This window comes from Sitophilus oryzae, unplaced genomic scaffold (assembly GCF_002938485.1).
Source record: "Sitophilus oryzae breed Bouriz unplaced genomic scaffold, Soryzae_2.0 scaffold_813_pilon_pilon, whole genome shotgun sequence".
Lineage (NCBI taxonomy): Eukaryota > Metazoa > Arthropoda > Insecta > Coleoptera > Curculionidae > Sitophilus > Sitophilus oryzae.
Genome location: NW_022147432.1, coordinates 5,214,020 through 5,227,513, shown reverse-complemented (window position 1 = coordinate 5,227,513; position 13,494 = coordinate 5,214,020). Strand labels below are relative to the sequence as shown.

General features: G+C 29.2%; 1 protein-coding gene across 2 annotated transcripts; it reads right to left on the bottom strand.

The window, feature by feature from the left end:
• Positions 1 to 4,767: 4,767 nt before the first annotated feature.
• LOC115889318 (ATP-binding cassette sub-family B member 8, mitochondrial) lies at positions 4,768 to 9,855 on the bottom strand. 2 transcript variants are annotated; one of them, XM_030909281.1, is made up of 13 exons: positions 9,646 to 9,855; positions 9,272 to 9,581; positions 9,061 to 9,219; positions 8,863 to 9,008; positions 8,593 to 8,809; positions 8,357 to 8,541; positions 8,119 to 8,296; positions 5,848 to 5,967; positions 5,685 to 5,788; positions 5,442 to 5,616; positions 5,203 to 5,381; positions 5,001 to 5,148; positions 4,768 to 4,951 (listed from the first exon to the last, which is right to left on the bottom strand). In XM_030909281.1, exons 1-13 carry the CDS (start codon positions 9,693 to 9,695, stop codon positions 4,865 to 4,867), a joined length of 2,058 nt encoding a protein of 685 aa, XP_030765141.1. In that variant the 5' UTR covers positions 9,696 to 9,855; the 3' UTR covers positions 4,768 to 4,864. The 2 variants fall into 2 exon arrangements, with proteins under 2 accessions (XP_030765141.1, XP_030765142.1); XM_030909282.1 differs by lacking the exon at positions 9,646 to 9,855 and having other exon boundaries at positions 4,769 to 4,951; positions 9,272 to 9,438; positions 9,497 to 9,581.
• Positions 9,856 to 13,494: the final 3,639 nt, after the last annotated feature.

Here is a 13,494-nt window from a genome sequence, read left to right as displayed (position 1 = left end):
AAAAAATGTACCACATGATTATGTCTTCATCTCTTATCGTAAAGGAAAATGCACCGTGCAACGAGTCGGCATTCATTCATTTGGGAAGATGCCATCGATTGTAGCAGCATTTTTAAAGTTGTCGAACCCAAACGAATATACAGGTCATTGTTTCCGACGTAGTTCTGCTACTCTTGCTGCAGATGCAGATGTGGATTTTACATCGCTGAAACGCCTAGGAGGTTGGAGGTAAAAATTTTAATATTTTCCGATCTTGTTCTAAACAACAATAATTATTTAGGTCGTCCACAGTGGCCGAAGGTTACATAGAAGAATCTATTGAGAAAAAGAAGAAAGTTTGCAAACTGCTAATGGGGGAAAAGAAAATCGCGACCACTTCCACGGATGTATTACCAAGTACATCATCGTTCGCATTTACTCCACCTCATCAGAAAGTAAATTTACCTGCCAATGGAGGAGTCGTTTCGATTGCAGATGCAAGTTTTCAAAATGCACAAAATTGTTCATTTCATTTTTATTTTTCCAAATAACTTAGCTTTTGATATTGTTAGTATTTAATAATTTAAAAATCAAATACAATGGAATAAGAAACCATCTATATATTTTAAAAATCATTATCGCAAACTTACCTTAGTAAGTAAATAAGTTTCATCACTAGCCGTGGCCAAAAAATCACCGATCTCTTTTATGGACAAAACCTTAGACTTTTTAGGCTCGTAACCAACCGAATTCCTCTTCAAAAAAGCAATAAGTTTTGGAAATTTGTCAATATAATATCTTCTTTAACACTTAACACTGCTCTCAGCATGGAATATTTCTGACCAAATTGACGATGGTTTGAATGTTTGTGACTGTAATTTAAGAATATTTTAATTTAAAAGCCTCTTTTAAATAGGTACCTAGGTACTTACTTTTAAACAAATAACTTAGCTTTTTGATATTGTTAGTATTTAATAATTTAATTATAAATATATGTATAATTTTATGTGATTTTGTGACAAATTTCGAATGACAAAATAAAACAACCAAATAACGAATTTAGACATTTTAGTCCATAAAGGTTGCCATGACGACCTTTACGGCCTAGGCCGAAAAAGAAACATTTTACGGACTGAAATGAGTCCGTAAAATAGCTGTTTTTGGGAGCGTATGACAAAAACTAATTAATGTTTATTTAATAATAAATTAATTCATATGTATATGACATAGAGTTAATGTCAATTTCATCTCATAGAACAACGCAAGAACATTGTAAATAATACAACACTCTGTATGTTATTTCTAAATCTATCATCTATAATTTATTTTTTATGCTATATTTTTAATGTTATCCAAAATATAAACTCAGACCAAAATATGTTATAGATTTAAAAAGTCAAACATATTTAATTGTAAAAGCCCTTATTCTTCGAAATATTCAAAAATAAAATAAAGTGTACGATAGATAAAAACTTACATTCACCAAACAAAACTTTCTATTGTAAAATAATATGTTTAGATTTAAAGTAAATCATGAACAATTTACCATAATTGCATAGAATCACGAATACAATGTAATATACTCAGTTCTACAAACTATACGTAATTTTAAAATTAAATGAATGAAAGAGAATACTACATACGTTGGGTCTTAATAAGTTTTATGTGTTAAACCATTTGAAAAATATATCATCATATTTTACAACCTGTGTTTTTAATTTTACCCTCAAATTCTTAATTTACATTGTCAGCTTTAATTTGAAAAATTAAATTAATTTTTGAAATTTATTTCTGAATCAACTAATGACAAATAAATAATGGACCACACCTCGTATTATATTACGCCTAGCGTCATCAATGTAAAACTTAAGTTCACTATTTTTCTCATAGGCGGCAAATCAATATGGAGGATTATATTAAGGCAACTAAATATACAGTACTTTAACCAGGGCATTTAAAATTCTATTGACTTCAATATCAATCAAATCAATATGTAATATGCTAATATTTAAAAGGGTGATTATTAGACTTATTTTAAGAAAAATACTTCATATAAATGTATGTCCTGAACATCTGAACTTTTGAAATACAGGGTGGTAGTTTTTATTCATAATAAACTCTGATATTATTGTAGTTATCTTTATTAAATTTCATACATCGTCGGCTTTATGTCGAAAAGGCGTATCTCAATTTTTGCTGTTTTTCAGGAGAGCAATTTAAAGAAAGTCGCTTACTTTATTTGGCCAATAAATGTAAAGTCTTTAATTTTTTAATAGTGTTTTTGTATTAACACTTAAACGGAGACCCTGAGGAAACGTTCTGAAGATAAATTGAGCATAAATTGTAACAAATAATTTATTTTTAGTTGTTTAATAGAGATAAATTATTAGATTAATAGCCTTTTTGATATAATAATAATAAATTTATTTCCAAACGAATAGTATAGATACGCCCGTGTAAAATAAATTTAAAAATGATGGTAAAGTGTTCTTAAAAAGAAAAAAAAACAATATTCACATTATGGAATACATACAGGAAAATACAATACACACATGCAAGAAAACATCTGGAAATCACGAAATCTGGAAATCACAGAAACAAATATTTTCATTCGCGTTGGATTCTAACAATATAAAGATATCTAATACTTTTATTCGCGTTGGATTAGATCAACTGAAATTACTGAAAACAAAAACTATGTTCATTCCAGAAGTAAAGACAATAATAAATTAAAATACTCTTATCTGGTTTATTCTAATAATATTGTTTTTTATACAAAAATACATTTTTTTAACTAATATATTTTTCGTAATTATTTAGTTAATTGAGTTTAATGACAGGTTTATCACCAGTGCAAAGGGGTTGTAGATCTTGATATTTTCGTAATATTATAGGTTTTGGCCCTGAGTTTTCAATGCGATGTTGAAAAAATTAGCTAAAATTTTAAGGTTACTGTTCTATAACTTTCATGAATTACCCGTAACAGCTGGTTGGGCATAAATACTTCGCCTGTTTTTTTTTATTGCATTAGCAATATAATGGATTTAGTAAAATTGACCGAAAACAAAATTCACCGATGGAGAATTGCCCGAGAACAATTGATCGAAAAGAGCGTTAACCAAAAAGATATTTGCCCGGTAGAAAAATCATCGAATTACAATTAACAGAATCATCCGTACCTTTTTGATACAAATAACTGTGGAGTAAAGCTTGATTTTCATGCATCCGTTGTCCGACGATCCGATGATACGATATTAATTTTATTGGTTGAATTTAAAGGCTTCGATAGGTTAACCGTTTCTAACCAGTCTTTAAATTCAACCAATAAAATTAATATCGGACCATCGTATCAACGGATAACGGACGCATGAAAATCAAGCTTAACTGATAACAAATTCGACTTTCATTCTACGTGTTTATGCTGGATGATGATAGGCACAATAAATAAAATTTTCCAAAAATTGCCAGCAGGGATGACAATGACACGTCAATATTGTTGCGAGCCGGTGTGGACTCGTAAAAAAACGTAAAACGTAACAATATTTAGCATTTGGAAGCTCTGGAATTGAAGAAAAGCTCGATATGACAATGACAAAATGTCCTGACAATGATAATGAGATGAAAATTATTGTATTTTTCAGGCAACTTTTTGGTTCGCTAAAATCTTGTTAGGGAAATTATGATTTCGGTTAGGGCAATTTTCGTTTCGTTGTTTTGCTTTCGGTCAATTTTCCTTCGGCCATTTATTCTCGGTCAATTTTTTGGATACCCAAAACAGATATGTGCAGAGTCTAGCTCATTCAAACAATGGTTTTTGGCAAAAAAACAGACTCAAAATCACACTGTAAAAGAGAGCTGCTGCCATGATAGAACTTTTATTTTGTCCCAAGCAACCATCAGAAAATAATTAGGCAGAATGGTGTGATGTTCTCTCTCATGCATTTTCATAACTTAAAACAAAAGGACCAAGCTCAAATTCCACCTTTCTTGTAGTAACAATTGGTATAACAATTGATATAACAAAGAGGCCTATCTCAACATACGCCTTTTCGTCATAACGAAGAATTATTGTAGTATTTGAGATGGGGCAAATTTTTAAACGAATATAAAATGAAATAGGTACAATATTGAGATAGATGACGTTGATATCTCAAAATCGCCAAAAATCGAGATACGCCTTTTCGTCATGAAGCCGATCGAGAACATATTTTTTTAGTGTAGAAAAAAACTTTGTGTTGTATCTCTTAATTTCCATCCAGCCGATGCAAAAATCATTTCCACACAATACTCACAACAGTAACCGCATCACATTTTTAGCAATTTGACCCTCCAGTAAAATGACTTATTTTTTTAAGAAAAAATTATGCGTTAGATGAAAATAAATCAAGAGTAAGAAATTGGTTTAGGAATGAATGAAAATTTTGAAAATAATTTTTATTCACAGAGAAGTCGAATACTATTTGTTCCTTCAAAAATATTCAATGCAAAACCCGTATGGACGCCACTGGTTGAAATAAATAAAATTGTAGTTCAAAATTGGCATTTTGATGCATAAAAGATGTGTATTAAGGTTTATAAACGTATCTATAATAACATCGGAGATATGAAAAAGTTTTTTAGAAAATTTTACCACCTTGTATCTCAAAAGTTGAGACGTTTAGGAGACACATTCAAATAAAGATTTAGAATGGGTCCAGAAATCACCCCCTTGAATATTAGCATGTCATTAAGGAACACCCTGTATAATTGATATAATGTAAAAATAAAATAAAAATCTTAATACCAAGAGTTTATTTTAATTAATACACCAATAAATTATAAAACCTGATAACAAATAATAAATTAATACATACTAATCATTCTTTTAATGATTAATAATAAATATCTATGCAGCATCAGGTTGTTGATGTTGTTGATATGTTAAAGCCCAATAGTATCCTTTTAATTTTAGCAGTTGTTCGTGAGAACCCATCTAAAAATGATATGTGTAAAAATGCAGTATTGACTATTTTTTATATTACCTCAACTATTTTGCCATGATTCAAAACTAAAATTATATCTGCATTTCTTACTGTTGATAGCCTGTGAGCTATAACAATCACTGTTCTACCTTTCCTTGCTTCATCTAAGGCTGACTGAACAATTTTTTCTGATTCGCCATCAAGGGCGCTAACAAATCAAATAAAATAATTAATAAAAAATTACCTTTAAACTATTTATTACCTTGTAGCTTCATCTAAAAGTAAAATTCTTGGATTTTTCAGCAAAGCCCTAGCAATTGCTACTCTTTGTTTCTGACCTCCTGATAATGTAGCACCTCTTTCACCCACCAAAGTCTGATAACCTTTGGGGAAATTTGAGATAAACTCATGAGCATTAGCTTGCTGAGCTGCATATTTAACCTAAAGTTTATTAAAATAAAATAAATAAATATATAAATACACTAGAAAAAATATAATAACCTCTTCATCTGTTGCTTCAGGCCTACCATATCGAATATTTTCCAAAATTGTTGTACCAAACAGGATGGGTTCTTGACTAATCAGACCAAGAATGTTTTGTCTTAGCCATGTTGGATCAAGAGTTTTTATATCATGTCCATCTATGCATATTGAACCTCCATTTACATCATAAAATCTTACAATAATAAAATATGATTATTAAAAATATCTTGTCTTCTTAAAAATCAGTATGTTTGATCTTACCTCTCAAGTAAAGCTACTATAGTTGATTTACCGTTTCCTGAAGACCCTACAATAGCTATTGTTTTGCCCGAGGGTATAGAGAGATTAAAGTTCTTTAAAATAACCTACATCATAGAGATTATCACAAAATAAAATAGTATTATTTGGCAATTTTTAAACTTACTTGGCGTCTGCGTGTAGGATAAGCAAAAGTAACATTTTTAAATTCGATATCACCTTTAAGTAAGTTATCTGGAATGATTTTACCCCCGGTAAGGCTCATGGAAGGTTTCATATTAATATACTAGAATAAAAAATGTAACAAAAAATACAGCAATTTGGGTGAACTTTTTTTTTACTTGAAATCACTTATTAAAAAAAGTACAAAACATTCAGTATATAGAAGCCTCCTCAAACACAAAATCATAAAAATGTCTCTGTAGAAATGCATCATTTTCTTTTTTCCGACTTTAGAATAACTGAATTCAGTTACATGAAAACGTGTTCCCCTTTACATTCTAAACACTTTTCTAGTGTAGGTATGAACTTAACTTAGTAGATACTGTAATTTAAACATCAATACTGTACCGAGAAAAAAGCGAAAATAAACAAAAATGAACCAACAAACCAAACCAACCCCAACAAAAGCAATCAAAACACGCTATAAGCTAAAACGCGTCTGTTTACGAATTCCAATTGCCGAGTACTTTTCAAATCTTGCTATATTTTACAATATTTTATCAGTAAATGAAAATGCATTTCCGCAAGAATTTTGTTTGCATGTCTATGTTTAGAAAATTTTCAATAATTAAAAACAGAAACGTGTTTTCATGTAACTGGTTTCAGCTATTCTAGAGTTGAAAAACTGAAAATTATGCATTTCCGCAGAAAAATGTTTGTAACTTTCTATTTGGAAAGGCCTTCCAAGTACTAAATAAACAAATATTTCTTACATGACTGATTTCAGCTAAACTAAAGTAGCCCTGATTTCAACAATTCTAAAGTTGAAAAACTGAAAATGATGCATTTCCGCAAAAAAATGTTTGTGACATAATGTTCAAAAAAGCTTCCAAATGCTAAATAAACAAATATTTCTTATACAGGGTGACGCACCTCATTCGCCTCGGTTGATTATACAAAAACGGAAATATGATGTGGAGAGACAATGTGCACAATTTAAAATTATTTTGAAATATACAGAGTGTTTCAGAACTAAGATCCATACAAAGTTATATGTTTTCTTATGGAACACCCGGTATTTTACTTCAATTTTCGATCCTTGGGCCCAAAAAAAGGTATTTATTATAAGGGTTAAATATGTTTAAAATCTTTGGTTTTTGAGATATTTAAAGATATTTAAATATGCATGCCACAATAGAATAGATTATCAACACCCTGTATTACTTTCCAGAATTAATTCTTGTGCTGAATTTAAAGACAGAGAAAAAAACTTTACTAAAAAATGTTATTGCTTCCTTAAATTTATACAGGCGTACCAAAAATTGCTGATCTATTTTAAATACTTATTTACATAAAAACTTCGTTATTTCAAATGCAACACCCTGTGTTTTTAAAATAAATCGAAGCAGTTAATCACTAAAAGCTAATCACTAGAAACTTACCATGACATCAGCCCTCTTGGTTGCCATTTTATTGAAAAAATGCTCTTTATTCAAAAAATCTGAGCTAGATTAGGAAGGTATAGGAAACCCTAATATAGTTTGAAAGAGCATTTGAATTTGTTTCGATTTATTTTAAAAAATACAGGGTGTTGTATTTGAAATAACGAAGTTTTTATGTAAAATATATATCTAAAATAGACTAGCAATTTTTCATATCCCTGTATACATTAAACGAAGAAATCAAATTTTTCAGTGAAGTTTATTTCTCTGTCTTAAAAATCAGCACAAGAATTAATCCTGAAAAGGAATGTGCAGGGTGTGACAATTCCTTTTTAATATAGCATGCATAATTCAAATATCTTTAAATATTTCATAACCAAAGCTTGTAACCATACCTAACCCTTATAATAAATGCCTTATTTTGTGCCCAAAGCTCCAAATATAAAATAAAATACCGGAGTTCCATAAGAAAAATATAACTTTAGTGTGGATCTTAGTTCTGTCATACCCTGTACATCTCAAAATAATTTTTGTAAATTATGCAAATTACCTTCCCACATATACCCATAAAATATTTTGTTTCTAGATCTTTTCATTTATGTATAATCAACTGAGGCGAATGAGGTGCGCCACCCATATAACTAATTTCAGCTATACGAAAGTTGCCCTGATTTCAGCTATTCTAAAGTTGAAAAACTCAAAAAGGATGCATTTCCGCAGGAAAAAATGTATGACATATTCGAAAAGGCTTCAAAATACTAAATAAACAAATGTTTCTTACATAACTGATTTCAAGTAATCAAAAGTAGAGCCAGCAATTTTAGCGTTATTACCTCAAAAACTCTTGCCCCTGCTGCTAACCCTTTGATAACACCCCCAAATAATAAAGATATTTGTGCCAAAGACCTTTGAATTGTCTGGGCAGCCATAAGAAATGACATAACATCACCTGCTGAAAGTCTATTAGTAGAGAGCATGTATCCTCCCAAATACAATGTCATTAATACTGTTCTAATAAAAATTAAAACTTTGTTTTAAAAAAAAACATATTTTAAACCACTCATAGCTCACCCATTTATAAAAAGATTTGTTCCAGCTTGAAACAACCCTATACCAAATCCCAGTGCTTCATTTAACACCATTGCCTCCTCAGCTTCTTTTATATATAAAGCAGCTTCCTGCTCCTCCATTGCAAACGATCTTACTGTTCTGATATTGCTAACAGCCTCATCAGCTACAGCAGTAGTTTTTTCAACCTTATAAAACAGAAATTACTAGAATTTTGAAGAAATTGTTGTTTATTTTACCTGTGCCTGGGCTTTTCTTGATATCACTCTTAAAAGAGAGCCAAATAATGTCCCAATTCCAATCACAGATGGAATGCAAAGCAGAGTAACCAAAGTCATATTTGGTGAAATCATTACAAGAGACACTGAACAACCAACTATTTGAGTTATAGCTCTGAGTCCACCAGAAATAGTTTGCTTAAAGCTGCTTTTAAAATCTTGTACGTCTGATGTAAGCCTAAGTTCATTATTATTTTTATCATTAGCTTGAGTAATGCAAAGATAGTTTACCTATTTATAATCTCACCAGTTCTCTGAGCATCAAAAAAAGCAATGTCCTGCTGTAAAACTGACTTAAATAAGTCTGCCTTCATGTGATAAGCAACTTTTTCACCCAGATTTGATAACATAAAAATATAAAAGAATGTGAAAACACTCTGAAATTTGACAAAAATACATAAAATATCAAGTTTAAAATTGAGAAATCACCTGTCCTATATACATTCCAATCAATTTAAATGTAGGTATACTCATCTCACTTATAAAGGGTTTTGAATTGGTTTCCCTAGCATATCTAGCTAAAACATTTATCACACCACCCATCACAAGGGGAATTTGAATATTTAATACTGCTACAATCAAGGCGCCCTAAAAATTACAAAATATATATAAGGAATATTAAAAAGTAAGTTCTACATACTGCTATAGCTGCAATTAAGTACCAAATATGAGGTTTAATATATTGCCAAAACCTTGCCCAGTCAAACTGGGCATTTTTATCACTTGTTACCCTGTAACCAGCCAATCTCGATCTCTTCGCTTCACAAAAAGCTAATTTTTTGTCATAGCAAACCTTGATCAAACCTCCTGCGGTCAAAAATATTGTTACTTTTGGTAGTAAAGAATTTGTTTTATTTTGAAATACCGGTTTACAACTTTTAACAGCATTTTGTTGAAAGCTTCGAAACTTATTTAAGCTAATTTTAAATCTACTCGCTGACAATTTGTTTCTAAAATGATATAACAAAAATTACATGCAAATAATTAATATGCATATATCATTACACAACTTACTTAAAAACAGAATTTTTAGTACAAGGTTGAATGACTAGTTTCCATAACATATTAGTAATAATAATCTCCTTTAGGTATTTTCAAATAATATTTTAAATAATATACATTTAAGCTTAAAAAGAAAATAAATAAAATATATAATTGAATATTATTATAAGCATAAGCCCAGCATTGAGGTTATGTAAAACGTCAGATCAGATTTTCTTTTAAAAAATTTGTCTGTTGTATTATAAGTTGCCTATATATTAACACATATAACCAATAACGCATGTTATCTGTGATAATTTTAATAATAAATTTCTTCTCCTTTTTCCAATAAATATAATTATTATGATGATAAATACACAAGAAATATTCTCTTTCAGCGAGAAAAAATACAATAACAAACATAATTATAGAAAAGTAAATAGGAAAATATCATAGAGTTAAACATTAAAAGAAAATATAAATATGATAATATCCTATAATATTAAAGGTTGTGAAAAATACTATGAAATTAAAATAACTAGTTGCTTAATCAAGCTAAGGACTTAGTCTGAGATCAGGCTAAAATTAGATAATATATATTAATACTCTATCAAATTTATCAAAACTATCAAAACTTTATTCATTCTTTCATTCTAAGAAAATTATATAACTGGTTGAATAACGGGTTGCCTAATAACTTCTGAATAATTTAAGATACCTGGGTTCTTTCAAAAGTGAATATATGTATTTTTTATATTTAACTTCTATTGCAGAATTGTAAAATTTTTATATTGAAATAAGACAAGATGAGAAAATATTAGTACTTATCTATGACTTAAAATTGTTATATTTTTTGTAATTTCTTATAATTGCTAACTAATACAAAATAATAAAACTGAATTTTTTTGAAATCCAACGAAAAGGCTCTACTAAAAATAACAAGTTTGGAGACATATATTGCAGTAAAAGGTAGATTTTTTCAGGAGAAATACTAGGAACATGATATTATTTTAAAATAAATGAGTGAGCGGTAAACGAAGCCAACTTACAGAAATGCGAAAAATATGTTCAGCGCAAGCGTTCGCTCCATCAAATAAGGGTCTTTTAGGATATAATTTCGCAACATTGGTCTTCTTGCATTCGTGTTAGATAAACGAGAGTTAACAAAAATTTCGTAAATTAAAATTAAGACGCGAAAAAATTCGCCATTGCGATCAAAATTGTGTTTGGCAATGTGATTTGTTTATTTTTATTGATATTAAAAAATTCCTGTAAGTCAATATTTATTTACTTATTTATATTTAGTTATTTTTGTTCTTGTAAAGAAAATATACTATATACTATATACTAGAAAACCTTAGATAGTTTTAAGTTCAATCAGTTAATATATTATGTTAAAATTAAATGATAATATTTATTTTAACCAGTAAATATTTGCTGTAAAAATAAAGTATATTGTTGTCCTTTTTTTACTATTTAAGATCAATTATGAGTAATTAATACAATATGATCGAAAAAAACGAAGTTAGCGATGTCTATGAAATGAAGATCGCTGTTATTTCATTTGTAAAAAGTTGTATGTAAAATTGGAGAATAACATTGGTCATAATTTCCAAACCCACTAGATACCGTTTTTTTTTCGAACATACGGTGTATTATTAAGAAAAGCTTTATATAAAAATATATTTATTATAAATTAAGACAAAAATACAAACAAATAAATGAATTTTCAAAAAAATAATATACCCCTTAGATTATACAGGGTGAGTCTTAAATAAGTGCAAATATTTTCAGGGCTGGTAGATCTCGATAAAAGAAACATATTTTCACTTTACCTTTTTCAAATAAGTCCAAAATAACCGAGTTATTTTACGTTGAAAATTTCCAAAAAAATAATTTTTTGCTTAAATTTTGAAAACCACTGGATTTTCTTTTTGTAAATTTATTCGACTACCCATGTTGCCATATTATGAATAATTTTTTTAACCAAAAACTAAAACAATTTCCTAAATTTTTTTAAAAAAATTTCAAATTTTTAACATTTTTTTCGCAAAAAAAACTAATAGACCTCTATAATCTAAGGAATATATTATTTTAAGACTCACCCTATATACTGAGGGTGAGTCTTAAGTAAGTACAAATACTTTTAGGCAGGGGAGGATACAGGAATTTATTTTAGGGGCTCCAAATAAAAAATAATATAGAATATGCTTTTTAGAGCGCCATTTTTAACCCAAAAGCTTAATATTTAACCCGAGTTATAGATTTTATGGGGGAGCCCCTCTGTATCCGCCACTGTTTTTAAGCGTAGTATATCTCACCCCAGAAACACGTCTTTGAGTTTTCTTTTTCGCGAAAAAAAAATTGAAAATTTTCAATTTTTTTAAACAAATTTTAGAAATTTTTGAATTTTGAAAGTTCAAAACATAATTTCTTGATAATATGGCGAAGAAAAGTTCCAGTGGTTCTCAAAATTTAAGCAAAAAATACATTTTTTAAGAATTTTCATAGTAAATTAAATGACTCCGCTATTTTTGGACTTTGAAAAACAGGAAACAGAAAATATGTTTCTTTTATCGAGATCTCCAGCACTGAAAATATCTGGACTTATTTAAGGCTCACTCTGTATATATGTAACACCCAACTATTTTATTATTCATGTACTATGTTTGTTTAGTGTACTGAAACGAAAAAATAAAGCGTAGCAAATATTTTTCGGACAAATAAACCATTCATTATTACACTTCATAAATTCAGGCAAAAAATAAAGAATTAACGAAAATTGCCTAAAGATTGATCTAATGAAATTTCCTGAGTCTCACACTGCGTGTGCGGAAAAATTATCTACACAGACCCATTCTACCTATTAAAGAAGGAAATATGAAATATGAAATGTTATTGTTATTCCGCTTTATCATCTAGCAAATTGGTTGTCTCAAAGTCGTAACATGATCTTGGCGTCATCCTTCAATGTCCATATGTTAAATAGGACCTTTATAAATGTATATAATGGATATCGAAGGTTTGTATACCGGGTGCGTCTCGAAAGTGGCTCACCAGTATAATTTTCTTTTATTTTTTCAGATAAAAAATACGAGATTGGGTAGGATTATTAAGTAAGATTGATTGACGTTTGCAATAATTGTTTTTGGTCACTTCTTGTTTCACCAGAAACGACTACAGCTTTTGATTTTTAAATGGCACCCACGATATATTTTTACTTTATTCGATAGAAAATGACACTCTGAGTAGAGTGACATATCATATGTCAAATTTTGACATTTTCGCTCAAAACAAGTCGTATTTTAAATTTCAATCTACAGTGCCATTGTTGTGTTAAAAATACTAATTTTTTAACAACGAGCCTTGGAAAAATAGATTCCCAAGATTCCCAAATCCTATTTTTAATCATATCTCAATTTTTTCAAATGGAACTGGAGTGGCTTATTAGCATATTTTAAAAAAGCTATTTTTTACGAATAACCTGGTACCACACACTTAGTATTTTCTGTGGTATTTCGACATTAACTAACATTAACCGTTTCTTAGCTTTTAACACTAACCGTTTTTGAGAAAAAAATATTTAAAATTTTTGGACGAATAAAACTGCCTGTCAAATAAAATTGTATAGCCTAAAAGCTATGCCTAAAAGTCAAACTTAGTGATTACCACAGCCACTGTGCCATAAAGAGAAGACATGTGGCTATCTATTTCAAAAATTAAATTGTTCAAATGTCATACAATAATGGTGGTAGCTGTTATGGAACTGAGCGATTAAAAAATTATCATAAATCATTTTTTTCCACTTTTTTTTATTTCACTAGTGAAAAGGTTTTTCAATTCGTTACTTTTTGACGATACATGTTCCTATGCCTAAAATAA

Excerpts from the sequence above, each read along its gene's own strand:
- LOC115889318 (XM_030909281.1), bottom strand. The coding sequence starts at position 9,695 with ATGTTATGGAAACTAGTCATTCAACCTTGTACTAAAAATTCTGTTTTT. Across the intron at positions 9,220-9,271 it reads ACTTAATTGCAGCTATAGCA|GGCGCCTTGATTGTAGCAGT; the intron begins GTATGTAGAACT and ends TGTAATTTTTAG. Across the intron at positions 8,542-8,592 it reads CAAGAAAAGCCCAGGCACAG|GTTGAAAAAACTACTGCTGT; the intron begins GTAAAATAAACA and ends CTGTTTTATAAG.